At 43.6% G+C, this 21,733-nt stretch overlaps 1 protein-coding gene across 2 annotated transcripts in view; it reads left to right on the top strand.

Moving 5' to 3' along the window:
* Window positions 1-21,733, top strand: part of TTC27 (tetratricopeptide repeat domain 27) — a 136,067-nt gene continuing 114,334 nt past the window's right edge. For both annotated transcript variants that reach the window (XM_037066609.1, XM_037066608.1), the window contains exons 1-5: window positions 1-301; window positions 1,721-1,898; window positions 3,301-3,430; window positions 10,081-10,221; window positions 14,522-14,624. In XM_037066609.1, coding sequence (XP_036922504.1) covers window positions 202-301; window positions 1,721-1,898; window positions 3,301-3,430; window positions 10,081-10,221; window positions 14,522-14,624 — 652 coding nt within the window. In that variant the 5' untranslated portion in view covers window positions 1-201. The remainder of the gene's footprint in view (window positions 302-1,720; window positions 1,899-3,300; window positions 3,431-10,080; window positions 10,222-14,521; window positions 14,625-21,733) is intronic.

Here is a 21,733-nt window from a genome sequence, read left to right as displayed (position 1 = left end):
CCGTGTCTGTGTTTTTCCCAGGACGCCTCGCGCAGCTGTCATGGCCACCCCCTTGGGCTGGTATCAGCACATGGGGTTCTAGAGCTTTGGGTGTATCCGCAGAATTTTCGCCGCTAGATTTTGGCGTCTCTGAACCCTCCTCCTTTGACTTTCTTTTGAGATTCCTGTGTAACCCTTTTGGGGCCCGTTTTGGCTGGGGTGATGTCCGGGGTGATGTGGACCCCGGAGCTAGCAGTTTTGAGGGGCTTCGCCACTGAGGCTGAGCGGCAGCAATGGAAGCAGGAGGGAGTCGCTGGCTCAGGTGAGAGAGGCGCTCTCGCCAGTCACTTAGGCTGGCGTAGCGACTGTGAGAAGGGGTGGCGGTAGCTGCGTTCTCATCCCTGCTTGTTTTATTTTTTCCCACCAAAATCTGGCTGATGTCTTAAGGCTCTGAGTTGCATCCTTGACGTGATGGGCGTAGTTCTCAGGCTCTGTGCTTGTCTCTACCCCAAACTTCTCACAGCCTGGGATGAAATAACAACAATGGCAATGTCAGTTACTAAAGAAATGTTTTAAAAGCATTTCTTTAGTTGTTTAATCCTTATAACAGACACCTAAGGTAGATGCTACCCTTAATTCCAATTTGCAGAGGAAGACATTTAACTACTGACTGGTTAAGTAATTTATTCCAGGTTGCACACCTGGTAAGCAGAAACGCTGAAACGAGTCAGTTAAGAAGTAATTCCTGTGAGCAATGCACATTTACCAGAGAGATAAAGAATTAAAAGGCACATTTACTGGTGGGATACAGGCACATCTGATTGTGGGATTAGGCTAGACATAGAAGAGAAAGAAAGCTGAAAGACACAGAAAGCTGTCCTGTTTAGGACAGCATGTAAGTGCTGTGCGCGCGCGCGCAATGGGTGCTTCAGGATAGGTAGGTTCGGAAGTTCGTGGTCTGGAAAAGTTTCTTGGAAGAAGTCAGACTTGAGCTGATATCTTCCTTTCTTTTCCCCTCCAACTTTTATTTATTCATTTTTAGAGAGAGAGAGAGGAAGGGAAGGAGAAAGAAGAGAGAAGCACCATTGTGAGAGAAACATGGATTGGTTGCCTCTGGCATGCGTCCCCACCTGGGACTTAACCGCAACCCAGGCATGTGCGGTGACTGGGAATGGAAGTAGTGAACTTTAGCTTTGTGGGGGAATGCCCAACCAACTGAGCCCCAGCGGTCAAGTCTAATTTCTGATTAAAGGATGAGACAGACAAGTGGAGAAGAGCTCCACAGGAGAAATCAAAATTATAAAAGTGTGGGGGCAGACATGTGCATGAGATACTCGGGGAACAATGAGTGAACCAGCTTTCCATCAGCTTTCTCCTAGGGGGGTAGGAGGAGCCAGCCTGTGAAATGTCTAGAACTCTGACTATGGAAATTTTTCTGTTGACATTAGGAATCTTTTTGAATTTCTAGCAGAAGGGTGAGAATACTTACTAGTGAAAAATATTATTCCTGAGTCTAACTTCTACCTTACTACTCTTCATACACTTGCCCTACTAATTCTAGGAGATGTGATACTTGTAGAATGATGGGAATTTGTTCATTGCTTTTTAGTTAATGTATATAACAAGCATTCTAAATACACACTTTTTACATACTAAAATGATACATTTATCTAGTAGTGTTATACAGTATGAAAAAAAATTGTTCTTTTGGATTATTGGACTATTTTTTTTTGTCTTACAGAGAGTGGATCTTTCCTACAATTGCTGCTAGAAGGAAAGTATGAGACCATATTCTTAAATTCATTGACTCAAAATATTTTTAATTCAACAAAGATGACTGAAGAAAAGATTGACAGCTACCTAGAGAAGCAGATATTAACATTCCTGGATTTCTCACCAGATTTGGACAAAATCCAAAGGTAGAATTTTATTTGAAGTTTCATAGAGAAATAGTCTCTTAATACGTTTTATGGAGCTTTGATAGTGTCAGGCACTGGTTTTAGCAGTTATTGAAAAACCTAGCTTAACATTTAGTCAGGACTCATAATGTACCAAATAATCTTCATAAGAACTTCTGTCCAGAGAGCCCTCAAAATGAAAAAGCGAAGTTGTTTAGGATATAAGGGTTTTGTATATGAAGCTGACTTCTAACTGGGTGGTAACCGCCAACCCACTAAGCTTCCAAATGCCCAGGTGGGATAGGTTTTAGCCATAGGCAAGACTTGAGACATTGTTTTTTTTTTAACTTGGAAGCACACCCTGTCCATCTTGCTGTTTCTGGATTGCTGAGTGACACCTGTAACTACCTTTATTATGTGTTAATTGTTAACTTTTTAGACATCAAAAAACTTAATGTGTTTATTATGGAACCCTTGTTTTAACTTCTCCCACTAAAGTTTATATAATTTTATAGGATTAGGTATAATAGATAGTTACACAGGGGTGAAACCTAAATTTCACTGTTATACATTTGTTAGTATGCTTCTTTCTTTCTTTTACTATCTTGGCATTTATGTCGTCTTAGTCTTCTTTAAAATGCATGCAATGTTGTTTTTACCATTATTTCCAGGGAATGGCTTTGTTTGATTCTTCAAAAAAAAAAAAAGCACCTACTGAATTAGGTGTTGAGGCTGTGACTAGGAATCAGACATACTTTGTATCCATAAGGAGTTAACAAAAGAATATTACTATAGGCATTTTATTTTAAAGATTGGTATCACTCCTCTTCATTTTTCTGGTTTAGTAGTAGTTTATATTCCTGCAGTAGTGTCAGCCCTGGTTGTTACTTTGCTGTCTGAAGTGTTTGTGTTATCATAAAAACTCTTACTGGGGACTGAACCTGCAACCCAGGCTTATGCTCTGACCAGGAATTCAACTGGCGACCTTTGGCTTTGCTGGGTGATGCACATGCAGCTGAACCGCACACACTGGTCAGGTCTTGCCTGAAAGATTTTGATTTTTGATTGTATTAATGCTTTAAGGTGTTGCTACACGCAGAGTTCCCCCAAGTCTCCTTACTTCTAACACAAATAGGCCCTTTGCTCACCTGTTTTCTCTGGGGCTGATTTTTTTCTTTGCCCAGCTGTCAGTTATGCTGAATCTAGCACTGGCCATCTGTGGCTCATGGTTACAATATTGGACACTGCAGACTTCAGTTGTTTAGGTTGCAGAATCTTTTCTTTTTTTGCAATACTCTTGGATAATCTCAATAAACGTTGGTTTACATTTTTCAGCTTTACAATGAAATAGTATGTTGGTGGTTATAAAGTGATAGTTCACATTGTTGTTCACATTTATTTCTTTAACTATTTTTATATGCAGAGAACGGCTGATATTCCTAATTGGTGTGAGCAGTTTGCAACTCTTTGTTCAGAGTAACTGGACGGGGCCTCTTGCTGGTTTACACCCTCAGGAGTTTTTGCCATCTGTTCTGTTCCAGCGATTCGGTGAGGTATGCTTCTTGGAAATGTCCTGTGTAGTTAGTATCGTGTGATTTATTCTTGAGGAACCGGTCTGTGTACACTGGAGTTACTAATTGGTAGGAAAGGAACGTGATTTTATAGCTTGTACAAAACCTACGAAGAACGCTTGTTCCTCCATTAGATTTTCACATCTTTCCAGAAGTTTCATTGTCAGTTCCAAACTCCTTAGATGTCCCCATTTTCTGGAGCTCTGTGAGCTACTCTTTGTTTAAATTTTTTTTTAAATTTATTGATTTTGGAAAGAGAGAGAGAGGGAAGGGGGGAGAAACATCACTTTGTTGTTCCAGTTGTTTATGCACTCATTGGTTAGTTCTTGTACGTGCCCTGGCTGGAGACTGAACCCGCAACCTTGGCGTATCAGGGTGATGCTCTGCTCAACTGAGCTACCCAGCCAGGGCTGAGCTGTTCTTTTTTTGGAGCACAGGCAGCTGCCCCAGTTATTCATGTGTACATAGATGCATATGTTACCGCATTACATAAAGGTCTTTTCTGGAAAAGTAGCAAACTTGAAAATCTGTTGCAGGTAAGTTTTGCCACAGTGCTTAGGAACAGTTCCCAGGGGTCTTGAGTGCCTGGCACAGAGGTCTCCCTGGTGAGAGCAGTTATTATCACCCGTATATGAAGATAATATTATTGACCTGCATCAGCAGACCATCGGCAGAGCGCCCAGTTTGAGCTCCTCGGGAGGGCCCGGGGCATGTGATGTGCTCTACAAAGAAGTGTGGTAACTTCAGTTTATCTGGCCACCTCGGAAATCTTGAGTGTAGCGATTGATCACTCAGCCTGGAAAGAGGGTCCCTTAGTTTCCAACGTTTATGCAGCGAAAGGGGCCTCTTTACTGTTACCTGGTTTCTCAGAATTAGAAGTAGCAATGAAAAGGATAAAGTTATCAAAGGTGAAGGCCCATCATTCGATGGTGAGGTACGGAAGCAGCTGTCGTCTGAAAGCTCTGGCAATCAGCTCCGTGTCCATTGGTTTCCTGAGTCGCTGTTCACCCTGCCACGGAATAACTGAAACAGTGCTGACGCCACGTCCTTACTGAAAGGTTAAATGATCTTCTGTATGTTTTTGTCTAAGGAGTGAATCCAATCTACACTTTACAAAGCTTTTCATCCAAAGTTAAAGTAAAATCCCAATGTTTATGTCGTTTAAAGAGTTATGCTTCAATCATGTAGAGATTTACTTTATACGGAACATGTCATTCCCTCTCTCACTGTTTATGAAGCCGTTTCTGGCTTCTGCGGCTCTATAGTGTAGATTAGAAATCTATCCAACAGTCAAAGGCATAATATTTACTGAGCACCGATGTGTGGTTCAAGTGGTACTCAGTTCACATGTGTTATGTATTAATTTGAGGTATTGTGTGCGTGAGAAGACTGAAGTTCAAAGTGCTGAGAGGCGCTTGTCCCGAGTCTGACGCCTGGGGGATTAGAACCCGTGTTTCCTGGGTCCAAATCCAGGGCTCTTTCTGCTGCACTAGTGGAGGAGCACCGTTAGTGTCAGGTAACAATTCAAGGCAGTACAGAAATGAGTCACATGGCAGATTCGGACTGTAAGAAATACTGAAATTGATGAAGAGATTTGTGGAGTGTGAACGTTTTCAGAAAAGACCTTTTAGTTGGGAGTGGACTTGAGTTAGAGCCTGCGGGGCGATGAAGGAATGGAGAGGCGATGAAGAGGAGGAGGTACCGGCGTGTTCTGGCCTTCATAAGAGCAGACTGGGGCGAAGAGGGCAGTGTTTGTGGGCAAGGGACCTGTCGAGCCTGTTGGGGTCGCAGTTTGCAAAGGTCCAGCTTGATGGGATTCAGGCCAGACTGACTGAGACCTTGGTTTTTATTAGAACTACCTCATACATTTTTTAAAAAAGCATATAAAATGTGTACATTTTAAATAATAAAATCCCTTGTTCCTGCCACGTTGCTTGAAAGAACAGAGCTTCAGACAGCCGCCCTCTGCCATTGTGGCGTGTGTGCGGCTGGGGCTGGTGAGTGCCTTCTAACCGGCTCCTCTGGTTTGGCAGCCCTCTAGCTGGCGGTCCCATCGCCCCCTCCGCGGGCTGTGCCGTGGACGAGCTCGGGCACTACTGCCTGAGCAGGTCCCCTGTGTGTGCTTCCTGAGGGCCTCCCCCCCAACCCCGTTTGATGAACCACTCGTGAATCATTCCACTACTTTTCTCCATGGTTTTGGCACCTTTGTATGCATCCCTAGGAAACATAGTGCTTCGTTTGCTAGTTTTTGAACTTTATGGAAACGAGACGAACTATGTATTCTTCTGTGATTCACTTTGCTCAGTGATGTATTTTTGGAATCACACTGTTATACATTTTTACTGTTGTATATTATTCCAGTTATATGAATATACCACAATTCATCTATCTGTTCTACTCTTGATGGCCATATGGGTTGTTTCCATCTTTTGCAAAATATTATGCACAATGCTATTAGGATGACATCTTCGGGAAATCATTTGGAACAGTTCCAAAGCACAGCGTACTTAAGAAATGAGAGTGTTTGTTTGGTGCGGGGCGCCGAATGGAGGAGGTTGTTTTCACTGCCCCAGGTTGTCGTCGGGCACTCTGAGCCCAAGGGGTCAGTGTTTCCACACCCGCAAACCCTTTCCGCTCTGAGCTGCTGGGATGCTCTGCTGAAGTCAGTTACGTGTGTAAGTAGTTTCCTGCTGAAGGGTGTGTGCACGTTCAGTGTTCCTTGTTCACGTCAGGTCCTTTTTAAAAGGATTATACAATTTGTACTTTTTACCAACAATCTGAGGAATTGGAAGATGGAGGGCGTTGAAGATTTTAAACTGGGCAGTATTTGCGAGTCATCATTTTCCTGCCCTGATTCATCTTTTTCTTTTTATAAAGGTTTGATGGTTTTATTATTTTAAATTTTTATTAAATTTATTAGGGTGACATTGGTTATTAAATTACATAGGTGTCAAGTGTATAGTTCTGTAACCCAGCGCCTGTATATGGCGTTGTGTGTTCACCACCCCACACAGGTCTCCTTCTGTCTCCACATATTTGACTACTTTACCCTCTTCATTTTTCTCACCCCACCCCCTGCCCCATACTGTTGTCTGTGAACATGAGTTTTGGTTTGTCTTGTTTGTTCATTTGTTGCTTTTAGTTTTTTAGATCTTCGCTAAGTGAAATAAGTCAGATGGAAAAAGTCAAGAACCATTTGATCTCACTCGCATGTGAGATATAAAACTGATTCATCTTTCTTAGCTCTTTGCAATGCACAAATATTTGTGAATATACTTTATGGTCCTGGAGTCTAGTCACCAAAGCAGATTCACTTTCCCTGTTTCTAATTTACGGCCTTGGCCCTGTTAGCGCCGTTTTCTGGCCTCTGTGCTAATCGGCCCCCCGGGACCAGCACCGAGGGCCGTGTCTGAGCGGTGGGTCACCTCTCACACATGAGGGTGATCTCCCGGTGATCTGCTTTTACAGTGAGTTTATCTTAGGCTTCCAGATGTTGAATTGTTCACTATTATGCTGTTAAATATGTGGTTTTTTTAAAAATGTCATCTGCTCTCTTGGCTGAAGAATTGTTCTTCAGGGAGTTGTAACCTTTTCTTTCTATTTTTATTGAAAATACAAACAATCCTCTTTAAAAATGCATAGTTCTCAAAACCTCTGGAGGCACGGGTAGAACTCAGTGGGAGTATGAGTGTTACAGACAGGTAGGCGGAGGCTGATTCACTTCAGAAGAGAGAAAAGCATTTCATCATTTCATGGAGGTGCAGGGGTGGCACTGGGAAGAGAAGTTTTCTCATTTACTGGTTTATTCACGTCATCACTAATTTATTTATTATTATTTGCCTTGGTCATACCATTGCAGAGAATTTCATGTTGAAGGAGAGAGGGAGGTTTAATAAACAACCCCTGGCTTTGCTTATCAGAGGTAATGACTTTCAGGTAGTATGTTATAGGTAGTATGTTATGTCCCTCTCTATAATTTTTTGAAGATTTTATTTATTTATTTTTAGAGAATGGAAGGGAGGGAGAAAAGAGAGGGAGAGAAACATCAGTGTGTGGTTGCCTTTCACGTGCCCCCTACTGGGGACCTGGCCTGCAACCCAGGCATGTGCCCTGACTGGGAATCGAACCAGCGGCCCTTTGGTTCATAGGCCTGTGCTCAGTCCGCTGAGCTACACCAGCTGCGGTACTATGTAATTTTTAATTTATTGATCTATTAAATTACTTATTTGTTATTTATCTTTAGGGATTTCCTTGCAGGGATGTCCAGCCCCCGGGCCATATGTGGCCCAGGATGGTTGTGAATGTGACCCAACACAAAATCGTAAACTTACTTAAAACATGATGAGATTGTTTTTGTTTTCGTTAGTGTTTGTATATTTTAGGTGTGGCCCAAGACAACCCTCCTTCCAGCGTGGCCCGGAGACACCAAAAGGCTGGACAGCCCTGCAGAGACAGTGATCCAAGGTCGTGCTAGAGCAGTGGGATGTATTTCTCAACGTCATTAGAATAAGGATTCTTGTTCTTAAAGTCATCTCATACGTCTTGTACCCCACCAGTTTGGTTTGGACCCTAGGAAGTAAAGATTGTTGTACCCATTTAGACGACAGGTTGACTCAGTGAGGCTGCAGGTCCAGTTTGGGCACATTAGGCAGGCTCCTCTCTCCAGGTCTTCGGTAAGTGTACTCGCTTGCATACTCTCTACCTCCCTTTGGAGGTCTCACACGACACCTGACTCCACGTGTCCAAGACTGAGCTCACTGTGGGGTTCTTCTCCAAATGGGGTCCTCTTCTGGTGTCTGTATCTCGGTGACCTCCACTGCATAATGAGGTTGTGTTGGTGTGAAGACTAGGAGCGACTTGTCCGGTCCGATTTGACTGGACCTGCACTTGACGTCTTCCCAATGCTTAGCGCAGCCCTGACCTCGCCGAGCGGCAGGAGGAGGCAGAGAGGTCTGGGGGGAAGGCAGTGTGGGGTGGGGAAACATCGTGGTGGGGGCTGGAAGACTCAGGCTGTGGTCTGTGTCTGGACCCAAATCTGTGTGATTTTGGGCTTCGCGTATCTTTTTAGATCTGTTGCCTCACTTTGAAAATTGAGGCAGTTGCACTAATTTCAAAATAGTTTCTTAATTATTGAATCTTTGAAAAATTTCTTCTGCTCTTAGTGCAGATAAGAGTCAGCTTTATGTGTATTTTGGTGGTAGTCATTTGTGTTGTCTTTATTCCTCTATTATACATCTCAGTTTTATCCTTATAAGAATTCCATCAGGCACAGGTTCTATTTCATTTTATAGTTCGTGAGACTGAAGCTTCAGTTAAAAAATGAACCTGTCCACAAACTGCTAAGAAGCGGACAAGGGGCACCACCCTGTGTCTTTCAGGTGAGAGCCCGTATTCCTAATAGTTAAGGTTCCTGCTGTTCATTTTGTGGCAGCTGTCAAAATTATGCAGTTCACATTTTATTTTATTATTTTTATATGTAAAGATTTTTATTTATTTTTAGCGAGCGGGGAAGGGAGAGAGAAAGAGAGGGAGAGAAACATTCATGTGTGAGAGAAACATTAGTCAGTTGCCTCTTGCACGCCCCAAGTGGGGACATGGCCTGCAACCCAGGCAGGTGCCCTGTGTATAGGATTGGTGACCTTTCAGTCCACAGGCTGGTGCTCAGTCCACTGAGCCACACCAGTCAGGGCTGATTTTTTTTTTTGAGGGAGAGACAAACATTGATTTGTTGTTCCACCCCTTTATGCATTCATCAGTTGCTCCTTGTACGTGCCCTGACTGAGGATTAAACCCACAGTCTTGGTGTATTGGGATGGTACTCTCCCAGGGGTGTCCAACCTGCGGCCCGCAGGCCACATGCAGCCCAGGATGGCTGTGAATGTGGCCTAACACAAAGTCGTAAATTTACTTAAAACATTGAGATTTTTTTTTGTGATTACGTGTCGCATTGTATTTGATGTGTGTCCCAAGACAACTCTTCTTCTTCCAGTGTGGCCCAGAGACACCAGAAGGTTGGACACTTCTGTGACCAACTGAGCGACTCAGCTGGGGCTGTGGTTCACGTCTTAGGGACACAGGGGCTTTTGCATTATAGAAAGCCTCTGTTCAGGCAGGGAGTGGGTATTTCAAAGGTGTCCCTTGGGGACAGCTTTCTGTTCTCTCTGCTCCTTGGTCGTGTGCCCACCCAGCATTTGCTCTGCAAGCCTCATTGTTGACTTGGTCGCCATTACAGAGCAGACGTGCTTTCTAGTGACATTTGCCAGCTGGTGAAGCTCACATGAAGTGTGTTTACAACGTGAATACTGTAACAGAGGGATGCTTGTTATTGAGACGGCACTTTGTTTTAAGTGGATCTATGAGGTCCTGACGCCTGCCCCGTACCAGAGCTCTCGAGTGCTCCCTCTTCCTCTGACGTGCAGGCAGGCGGGTGGCCCTCTGTGAGGGTGGGCTGGACTCGTGGGTCGCTCAGGGCGTGTGTGGCGCTGCCGTTCTGTCTGGTGCCAGCTGCTGTGTCATAGGTCAGTGCCTTTGCTTCAGAGCTGGAGCCGCTGGAACGTGTGCATAATGACAAGACATAAAGATTAATAATATTTTGTTACATTAGGTAGCTTAGCTCATAATTTTTTTTTCAGGTGAAAGCCCTGGATGCAGCTGTTCTGAATCTGCTCATTCTGGATGGCGAATCAATCTACAGCCTCCCCTCGGAGCCCGTGCTTCTGTTGCTGGCGCGGGTCATCCTGGTGAACGTCGGGCACAGACTGACAGCGGTTCAGGTAGGGGGAGGAGGGGCTGGGGTCATAACCGGGTGCGACTTTCGTGCTGCTGAATGTCAGACTTCGGGTGTGATGCTGACGATATCTTGATATACTTGTTGTCTAAGTTGTCTTCTGGGTGTTTAACTGTAAAATATGGTGAAAATAGGCAAAGACTTTTTTCTCCCTTATGGGATTGATGCATCTAGTATAAGATGAGATGGTATTGTGCCTCTTTAATAGGAGTGTATGTGTGTGTATAAATGTTCCTTCTCAGAATCTAAAATGTAGTTTAAAAATGTCCTTCATAGTCTTTTACAAATTTCATGTAAGATTATGAGCAGTAGGCAGCATTTGGCGTGATCATGGTGGGTCTACTGTTTCCTGGCTCACGGCCAGCCTAGTTTTATTACTTGGGTTGGATTTCGTAGAGCACGTAGTAGAACATGGTTTCTTTAGTTCAAGTGTAAGTCAGACTCACAGAGAGCTAACAGGCAGTGATAGGAGGTGAGGAAAACAACAAGAGATACAGAGAAAGTCTCGGGAGGCTTAGTGCGGTGTCAGCTGCGCTTTGTGGGGTCTCTGTGTTAACCACGTGGGGCCATCTCCCCGTCCAGCTTTGCACTGTGGTGGGAAAGCAGCTGTGGACAGAATGGGCACAAATGGGTGCGACTGTGTGCACTAATAAAGCTTTATTAACGGACACCAGAATTTTAATTTTACTTATTTTCACATTACAAAATGTTATCCGTCTTTTTTTTTTTTTTTTCCAATGTATGGTTGCTTCTCGTGTATCCCCTGCAGGGAAATGGCCCCTGCCGGGAACTGCCCTGCAACCCAGGCATGTGCCCTGACTGGGAATCGAACTGCGATCGCCTGGTTCGCAAGCCCGCGCTCAATCCACTGAGCTACACCAGCCAGGGCTCCATCTTTTTTTTTTTTTAATGATTAAAAATGTAACACTATTCTTTCTTCTCGGGCTGCACAAGTGCTGGTTGAGGGCTGCGTTCCGTCCACAGGCCATGACTTGCTTCCTCGTGTTCTGGTGTCCCAGCCTGGGAACTTGGGCCCCAGTTTGCCAATGATAAATCTGAATTTTATGTGGAGTCTCCCAGTGTTTAGGTGTGGGCTGGAAAACTCTAAGAAACACCATGTTTCTATGGTCAAAGGTAGACTTGGTTTGTCTGTATGAGGGCTCACTTTCACGAGCATGTAAGTTTAGACAGAGAAGAGGCAAGAACGGAAGTGATACCTCCACCTGCAGCTGCAGTGAGAGCCGGAGGATTTGTTTGGACTCTGTTGCACTAGCTGGTTTCTGATAGATGGTTTTCAGCACATCCTAGCAGATGTAAGCTCTTGTCTTTGATTTGTTTAACGATGTTTGAATTGAAAAAAAAGTTTCCCAAGTTAATCTGAGTTCAGTGGTCCTGTGGACTAACCGTCACAGTACTTGGCTCTAGAGAAAGTGCCACCAAGGCGTGAGGCCCCCATATGGCAGTGTTCCCTTCTAGTGAGACTGATGGTCATTAATGAGCGAGGGATGCGATCGTAAGTTTCCTTGGTGGAGAACTTTCATCAGCAGGTAGGTTAAGCATCACTTGAATGGAGATGCGTGCTATCAGCCGCTAGAGAATGAGTTAATGTGTGAAGCCACACTCGGGAGGGTTGGAGAGACAAGTCACCTGAGTTCCTTGGCATGCGCGTAACAGCTTTTGACTTTAGCTTCTAGCCCTGCAGTATATCACCATGCGAAACAGATTTTTCTGTGCTGAAATCTTGTCTCTCAGTGGAAACATTAAAGTATTTTTCTCTTTGGGTCTTGAAGATGCTCTCCAAATCATGATGTTAAAAATGACTTCTTTGATTAATGAGGATAAAATGATTAAAAAGCATAACATACTCATCCAAGTTAATTATAATCTTCTAAGTTAATTTGGAATTGGTTGGCTCCTAAGAAATGTGTCAAGTTGTTTATTACAAAATTATTTTTTTGGAACTGGGAGAGATGATTTTCCCCTGCCCTCTAATCTGTGAAATATGTAGGCCAGTATTAGTAATATGTAAATGTTGAGAGAAGAGAATCCTGGCTTTGAAATCAGACTAGAGTTTGTCTGGCTCAGCCACGTAACTGTTTGACCTTAGGCTAGTTAATATCTCTGACTATCACGTTCCTCGTTATAAAGTGGAGTGAGTCTGCAAGCATTTATTGGGTGCCTTTGAGTGTACTAATGTTCCCTGCCTCCTAGGCAGTTATTGATTAGTATGATTTCTCAATCAGAACATTCTGTACAAAGTCCTGTAATCAGAAGATGGGCTCTAGCTCTGGTTGATGTGGCTCAGTGGATTGAGTGCCAGCTTGTGAATCAAAGGGTCACCAGTTCGAATCCTAGTCAGGGCACATACCTGGGTTGCAGGGGAGATCCCCAGTAGGGAGCACACGAGAGGCAGCCGCACACTGATGTTTCTCTCCCTCTCATTCTCCCTCCCTTCTCCTCTCTAAAAATAAATAAATAAAACCTAAAAAAAAAGAAAGAAAGGAGATAAGATCTAGAAACTATCTAAAGCAAGGCTTCAAATTTTCTTTTTTATTAACGACTCAAATTTTCAGTTAAGCAATTCTTGGCAAATAGAAAAGGCACTTTCATTTTCAGGTAGAACATAGGCTGTGCTGTATTTGTTCTACACTCCACCTTCTCTATAAAGACTTTGGGTTAAGAGTTAGCTGTCTGATTTTTAAGAGTCCAATGTCTGATGTTGTCTGTATTCTTACAAGGGCAGTCTCTGTGGATCTGTCTGAACTCCCGTGACTAGAAAAGGGAAGACTGTGCTGCCAGACCTGGCGCACTCACTGTTGACAGAGGACACAGGACAGGTGGCGATGTGTAGCCTGACCCCATCAGCCTTGTCGATGGGGACAGAATGAGGCCACACCTCAGGGAATTACATTGAAAATGATGCAAAACATCTTCCCATTAGATAACTCTGCCTTTCCTTACACGGATGGAGGAAACAGCATTGGTAGTTTTACAGGACTGTCAGAATGCATTTGTGATGTGTCACTGTCCCCACTGCCGTGGTGTGTAGCAGTTTAGGAGGGGAGCCAGGCAGTTTCACCTGTTAATCAAATGCAGAAGTTAAATTCAAGTAAAATAATGCTTTTGATAATTAAACATGATCTCCTATTAGTAGGTATTGCTTTAAAAAAAGAAATATTAGTATCTCACAGCATCCCAGTATAATTCAGAGTAACAGTTGTAATTAATTTAGATGATTCTACGCATGATTGTACTTGAAACATTAACGAGTCTATCAGAAGTTCAAGTTGTGCACACACACAGAGAAGACGTAGAAGAACGTGAGCCTTCGTCGTGGCGTTTTCTGGGGGGAGGATGGCGGCGGGGCGGCAGGCAGGGGCCTTCACGCTCCACTGTGCTTCCGGATCACCTTGTTCTCCTTTGCTGATTCTCTTCTTCTCTCTTAAAAATAAGGATGTGTTGATCCAATAAGAACAGGCATAGAAGAGGGAAAGCCACTGTGTTCTCAGCCTGAGTTAGTCAAGACAGTGGCTGAGACGCAGCCTCCACCCTGAAATCGTGTATGGACTAGAGAGGGTTGTGCCCTTGAGAAACAGCTGTCCAACGTGGTCTGACTGTAGGAACAGCGGACAAGTTCAGATGCGAGACACCGACGTGTGCCACACTGGTGCGAGATGGCTTCATGGGAGGGGTTCCACAAACGCGTGGAAAGGAGCGTCCTGGTTTTGGGCAGTGTCTGAGTCCAGAGTATTTCTTACTTGGTAGTTTGTGCGAAACACATTGCTTTGGGGACAATACAGAGACGAGTAGAACATGATTTCTCATCTTGTTGGCTTAATGGCAGACAACACAGGAAGCTAGGGGTGACGTACAGGAATACAGTGGCACATGCAAAAATGTGCCAGCAGTGCTGATGAGGGAAAATGCCGCCCCCAACACCCCAAGGTTCTTGGGGAGGCCTCCCAGAACTGTCAGTGCTGACGGAGTGCAGGACAGTTACAGCGGACGTTTTAAAGGAGGAGATGATGGGTTCAAAATGACGTCAGGAAGCCCAGTAGACTAGACAGAACGTGCTTTGAGAGGACAGGGGAGGAGGGTGCCCTGGTGGAGGAGGTGGGGGTGGACTTGGGTGTTATCACTGAAGACAGCAGTGGCTGGGGAAGCCTCCTGAGCAAGCTCAATTTCACAAATGTAAAAAAAATTCTCAAAATTAATTACAATGAACGCAAAAGTTATTTTCCCACAGGGTCCTTTTACTTTAGCTTGCATGGTGCTTTCTGTTGCAGAGCTTGCCGTGGTGGACGTTGAGGTGTGTGAATGTTCACCAGCAGCTGCTCGAGGAACGCTCACCTCAGCTCTTTGCTCTTGCTGAAGGTTGTATCGACCAAGGTGAGTGGCGGGGTTTTGTTCAATGTGGGCATGTAGTTCCATTTAATTTCTTGGCTGGCACATTGCTTTTTAGCTTATTTTTGACAGGTAATAGTGACTTTTTGTGAGGTTCTTTCTTTTTCTTGTTTTTCCTGGAGGCGGAATATCACAAATTATTAGGTTCAGTGGGTCGAGGCACCAGCCTGCAAACCAAAATGTCGCCAGTTGGATTCCCAGTCAGGCCACGTGCGTGGGTTACTGGCCAGGTCCCTGGTTGGGGGCGTGTGAGAGGCAACCGATTATTGTTTCTTTCACACATCAGTGTTTCTCTCCCTTCCTCTCTCTCTAGAAGTGAATAAATAGAATCTGAAAGAAAAAACCCCTGCAGATTAAGTCTTCCCCCACTCATGCCACCACACAGTGTTGAACTTAAGTGAGAAACACCGTATAAACAAACCTAATGCAGGGGAGAAGGGAGAGTGGGGGTAAGCATCTAGTTCATGAAATCGGGTAAAGTGGCTTTTAAGGATTTTACTTGTTTATTTTTAGAAAGAGGAGAAGGGAGGGAGAAGGAGAGGGAGAGAAACATCCCTGTGTCAGAGAAGCATCGATTGGCTGCCGCTCGCGCACCCCCATCTGGGGACCTGGCTGGCAGCCCAGGCGTGTGTCCTGACCGGGAATCGAACTGGCCACCTTTCAGTTTGCGGGATAATGGCTCAACCCACTGAGCCACTCTGGTCAGGGCGAAATCGGGTAAAGTTTTGAAAGCCGGGGATGAGCGGAATGTCATTGATAATAATGGGGGGAAAAAGTTGATTTTTTTTAAGGGATATCAAAAATGTTTGGAGGACGATGGCATCAGGATTTAGCCCACCATTTAATTTTTTAAAAAGGGTAATTACATTATATTGCATAGGATATTCTACAGTTTCCTATGTTTCATTATACTTTTATGGAAAGTTGGTAAATGAACAAAAAACAAGATATCACTGACAGTTTTTTTTGAAAGGAAATGAAGTTTGATATAGTCATTAATACAGATTTAGTCCATATTATATAAATTGCATCCATGGCTATATCTTTACCATATCTCTGACCAGTGTTCACAATGATGACCCTTTATGAAGAAAATACCTTCTTTATGTTCTGTGTTAAAAGGTAGGACCCATAATGGTATTTTTTAGAGAGAATCCTAGGAGGTAAAATCCAGGTTCCACACAGAAAGGGCAAGCTAGGATGTCCGGGAGTGTGACCGACAGTGACTCACTCCCCAAGGAGCCTCCGTGTCCGCAGTGTGTTGCAGCACGTCATTTGCTCTGGGAATCGCAGCTGGGAGTTTGTATGTTGCTGCTGTTCTAGGCTAATCAACGACATTTTCCATTTTATCTAGTCAAAAGTTGGTCCATTTTGGCTGTGTCTAAGTAACTCCGTAGATAGTCTTAAGCTGCAACGTTTCATAAACAATTTCACAACAACAAAAAGCGGTTTGCTCTGGGATGTGACCAAGTGCTAACCACGCTGTCGGTACTTACAACTGAAACACTGTTCGGGGGCCAGAGAGGAGTCTTGTATTTGAAATGTTGCCCTTGAGGGGTCATCAGAAAGTTGGCAGGATTTTTTCAGTCTGGGCGGCCAAGCAAGTATATCATGAACAACTGTGGTCTGTGCGTGCTTGCCCAGGAGTGTCACATCGGTGCAGCGCGGGCCCATCAGCGTGTCAGTGTGACTTTGCTGGGCCGGTCACGGCTGTGAAGGGAGTTGGTCGGAGTCTCAGAAAGCATGTTCCTCAGCGCGAGCAGCGAGCGGCGCTCTTGTGGGTGTCACCCGAATGACACCGTGATTCTCTAAAGGCTGCTTATGGCCGCATGGCCATTTATTGTCGGGTCCGATCCTGGAAATGCGTCCTGGTCGAGCATGAACCCGAGTGCCGAGGTTCAGCTCTTTGAAGGTGAGCTCCTGAAGACGTGTCTGTCCCAGAGAGGCAGGTTGTGACCCTTTGTCCCAGAGCTCGGTCGTGGCAGCCACAGGCAGAGGAGCCACTCCAGGGTTTGATTGTGTCCACACTGGAAGGGTCTAAGAGATTAGTCTCTTGGTGACTGATTGATTTTTAAAAATAATTTGGTACTTTGGAATGAGTGTTACTAAAAATGCTAAATGTGATTTTTAATTATAATTATCCATAAGGGTTTCATTAACATAGAGATTATGTTTTTGAGAAGAGATTTTGGTTTTAACATATGTTTTTTAAATGTACTGGTTGATGTTTTCATCCAGGTCACGAATATTCATTTCCATGGAGTGCCTACTCATTGGGTGAAAATAATAAATGCACTTCCATCGGGTCAACATGCTCCTTTTTTTATTTAAACCTTGAGTCATACAAAGCTCAAAACTTTGTGTTCATAGTTGATTCATTGTTTTCCATTACTCTGCATATCTAAGCAGCTCTTAAATCTTATCAGTGCTTCCCAAAGGGTTCCCACATCCATTCTTCTTTTCCATTTCTTATCCTAGCCCACTTCTGAAATCTTTCATTTGGAAAGGCCCTCTGGAGATGATCTTGTCCAGCTAAGTAACTCATTTGCAAAGAATTGAGACTCAGGAGAAATTGCTTAAGAGCCAGAACTATGATCCGGAGTTTCTGACTCCAAATTATGTTTCTCCAAACTGGTCAGCAGGGCAGAATTGTTCTAGTAATTAATAGTGATAATGCAGTTAACATTTCTATAGTGCTTACTCCATACTGAGAGCTGTGCTGATCTTTAATATGTCTTCACTAATTTATCCTTGTAGTAACTCTTATGAGATGGTACTAAAGAGTTGACACAGAATGATGGAGTGATAGGTACAGTGTGCTTTTTTAAAACAGCTTTTTAAAAAAAACTACAATTAATCTATAATGTCTCATTTAAAGTGTACAATTGCTGACATTTTACATATGCATATACTTATGAAATTATCGCCGTCAAGACAATTCACAGAACATAGTGTTTTAAGATCTGGCTTTTGTTTCCTGTTCTCTCATTGACTTACTATGTGACCTCAGACAGCTTAATCTAACTCCCACACCAAGGTTCTCTTCTGTGTAAAATGAACTTTGAATCCTTTCCAGGCAAAAATAGTGTGATTCTTTTCAGGCCATCTTTCCACCCATCCTAATGCTGAAATCTATTGGAAGAATGTATCCAAAAAAGTTATCTCCTCTTTTCTTGGGCACTTTCTGAGATGACTTTGAGTGGGAGCCCATTCCATTGTTAGAATCCGTATTTGCTACAAAGTGCTTCCTTTTGTTCATTGAAAATACCTGCTGTTTTGCCACAGCTGCTTAGCTAGAGCTCCTGTCTGATACAGAGGCTTCTAGCCACATGTGACTGTTTAAAATAAATTAAAATAAATGAAATTAAGACTTTAGTCCCTTGGTCTCACTAGCTACATTTCAAGTGCTCAGAAGCCACATGTAGCTAATGGCTTATCCTTTTGGAGGGCGCAGCTTCTAGGCTATTTCCCTCACCACGGACTCACTGATCGGACAGCCCTCCTGCAGAGAGCTGTGGCCGGCCTTTCAGTCACCTAAGGCTACTCTCGTCATCACTTCGCCTCCCAAAGGTTGCTCTTCCCTTGCAGGCTCGCTCTTGGCCTTTGTTCCTTCTTCCTGTACATCACAGTACTGGATTGAGTTTTCTTCTTTTAAAGATCTTATTTATTTTTAGAGAGAGAGGAAAAGAGGGAGAAGGAGAGGGATAGAAACAATGTGTGGTTGCCCCTACTGAAGGCCTGGCGCTCCACCGAGGCGTGTGCCCTCACCGGGATTAGAACTGTTGATTTTTTGGCTCGAAGGCCAGCACTCANGGTTGCTCTTCCCTTGCAGGCTCGCTCTTGGCCTTTGTTCCTTCTTCCTGTACATCACAGTACTGGATTGAGTTTTCTTCTTTTAAAGATCTTATTTATTTTTAGAGAGAGAGGAAAAGAGGGAGAAGGAGAGGGATAGAAACAATGTGTGGTTGCCCCTACTGAAGGCCTAGCGCTCCACCGAGGCGTGTGCCCTCACCAGGATTAGAACTGTTGATTTTTTGGCTCGAAGGCCAGCACTCAATCCACTGAGTTTATAGCAGCCAGGACTGATTTTTCTAAATATCAATTTCATCATGACATTTTTAATAGAAAAAGATCTTTATTCCCAGTTTTATTTTTGATGTTCTATTTCCTGGAAAATTTGATATTTAATTTTAAAAAGGTTTTTTTTGAATGTTTGCTGTGCTCCAGTCACTGTGCTAGGTGCTAGGGATGTCAGTGAACTCAGCGGGACAGGTGCTAGAACACAGGAAGGAAGAAGTCTAAACGCGAGAGACCAGAGAAGTCTTCACAAAGCAGCTGATGCTTGAACTGACTTCTGAAGAATCAGTAAGAATTTGTTAGGTGGAGAAGTCAGACAGGGTATGTAATATGTACAAAGAGAGGCGCAGAGACTTGACTTTGTGTGTTTGGAAACTGCAGCAGTGTGGAATGGCTGGGGCAGAGTGTGAAGCACTGGGTGCGAGGTTGAATGGCAGTAGACAGATCGTAGGTTACTAGGCCATCGTAGTTCTGTCTCGTTGGTGATAGCTAAATATCTTCTCACTCCAAGGATGTTTATTGAGTCCCAGCTGTGGTAGATGCTAGTCATGCAGTGGTGAACAGACAGGCACATGTGGACCCTGTATTTTTTTCTTTTGTGAACCTTACAGTCTAGAGGTGAAGTTGTAGCCAAGCTGTAACCATCTTTCAAGGCTCAGAATCTCCTGACAAGGTTTATTCAATTATTCTGTCCTTACAGGTTTTCCTCCTTTGTTACTTAGGGCCAGTGCCGTAGAATTTCAAGTCAGATTAACTGTGTATTGAATAATGATTATGGTTTTTCTTTTTCCTCCCCCTCCCTTCCCTCCCCTCCCCCCTCCCCTCCCCATCCCACTCCGTTTTTAGGGGACAACAGGGCTGAAACCTTGCTGTAGAATGTAGCACAATTCTAGGCATATATAACAATTCAGAAGATATTGATGAAAAGATGTGGGATAGAAGAGAGGCAAATAGTTGGCTGGCACTTCCTGTTTGGGCATGACAGGTTGTGTGCCTTCTGGTCTTTATGCTTGTGATGGATAACGTCCACCCAACTCTTGAGGCCAAATGAAGATTCCATTTGGTTGCCATTTTACTTAGGACACCGGAATGCATTTGGGCAAGAAAGTATAATCTTTGTATTTATCATAAGCACTTGTCTAATATTTTTATAATTTAGTTATTCCTTCTACTTTTTTTTCCTCCTAGAATTCTTTTGTAAAGAATTCATCATCAACCAAGGCTATTCATAACCGTAAAATATAGTTCAGGAAAAGCAAGATATCTTCTTAATTATTTTTCTTTAAAATTTTTAAAGATTTTATTTATTTATTTTTAGAGAAAGGGGAAGGAAGGGAGAAAGAGTGAGTGAGAAACATCGATGTGTGGTTGCCTCTCGCTCACCTCCACTGGAGACCTGGCCTGCAACCCAGGCATGTGTTCTGACTGGGGATCGAACCAGCAACCCTTTAGTTCACCAGCTGGCCCTCAATCCACTGTGCCACACCTGCCAGGACCGAAGACCTTTTATTTTAAATTGCTGACACGATGGCCTATCATTCCTACACACATCAAGGTGTTTTACACACCAACATTATCTTATATATCCACAATACAACAGACATTTTCCTATACAACCACAATACAACCATCTTAATTAGGAATTTAGCACTGGTTCACTACTACTTTTGAGTACTCCCATTCCAGATTTCCCAGCTATCCCCCAAATGTCAAAAAATGACCCAGTGCAGTATCAAGTTTTACCTTTAGTTGTCCTATCCGGTTAGTCTCATTCAATCTGGAAATGCACAGAAGTCATGCTTTGTTATTCTCATTACATCCTACCTGATGGCACATGACTTTCATTTTCTCCATTACCGGTGATAATTAACTTTGGTCACTTGATTAAAGCGGTTTTGCTAGTCTTCCTTACTCTAGAGAAATCGAGGTATGATGAACTGAGCATACTTAAAGGGTACAATTTGTGAAGTTTGGACACCCATGAAAGCACCACCACAGCTGAGGCAGTGAGCACACCATTGCTCCCAAAGCTTCCCCCTGCCCTGGGAGCCCCTTCCCGTCCTCGCCCCGTTCTGATCTCCCCCCTTCCCGTCCTCGCCCCCTTACTGACCTTTCTTTCACAATACATTGCTTTGCGTTTCCTAGAATTTTGTGAAAATAGATTCATATAGTCTTTTTTTTCCTGGCTTCTTTCACTCAACATAACTATTTTGATTCATCCATGTAGTGACTTACAACAATAGTTTACACCTTTTAATTGCTATGTCGAATCCCATTAACTAGAAATAGCAGTTTGTTTATCCATTCATTTGTTGTTGGAAGTTTGGATTATATCCAGTTTTGGGCTCTTATTCTTTATAATTAAGTAGTGTTTTACGGGGAGGTACTTAGAAACCATTTTTCTGTTCCTTATTAAACATTGAATGGATGTATTTATGTATTGATATTAGTGTGGACTCATGGGTTCCTAATTCACTCATTGGATTATAATTTATATCCCAGATTTGGCCAGTGGTAGCTTGTTCAAACTGGCTTCTGTGTTTTTCCAACATGTCTTTGAGCACTTCTTTGTTTTCTGATACGAGAAGATATCTTTTTAAAATATTGTATTTATTTATATTTAGAGGATAAGGGAAGGAGAGAAGTATCAGTGCATGGTTGCCTCTCATGTGTCCCCTGCTGGGAACTGGCTGCAACCCAGGCATGTGCCCTGACTGGGAACCGAACCTCGATTGTGTGGTTCACAGGCCTGCGCCCAATCCACTGAGCTACACCAGCCAGGGCCTGATATGAGAAGATATTTTAGCCTCAGTTTGTGTTTTCTCGCCCTGGCCCTGGAGTCAGTAGTTTCTCCAAGGAGTTCTGGACTCTTTAAAGCCTTCCGACAGCCACAGCTAGGAAGTGTGTATGTGCATATACATGCATGCATGTTTGCATCCATTCTGTATCTGTCTACATATTAAAACCTGTGAATTTACATCATCATCACAGGGTTTATTCTAGTCTTCTCTCTCCCA

This window comes from Sturnira hondurensis, unplaced genomic scaffold (genome assembly GCF_014824575.4).
Source record: "Sturnira hondurensis isolate 20B ecotype Veracruz unplaced genomic scaffold, ASM1482457v3 Scaffold0016663, whole genome shotgun sequence".
NCBI lineage: Eukaryota > Metazoa > Chordata > Mammalia > Chiroptera > Phyllostomidae > Sturnira > Sturnira hondurensis.
Note: the sequence above shows the minus strand (reverse complement) of the source record. Positions and strands in the feature narration are given on the sequence as shown.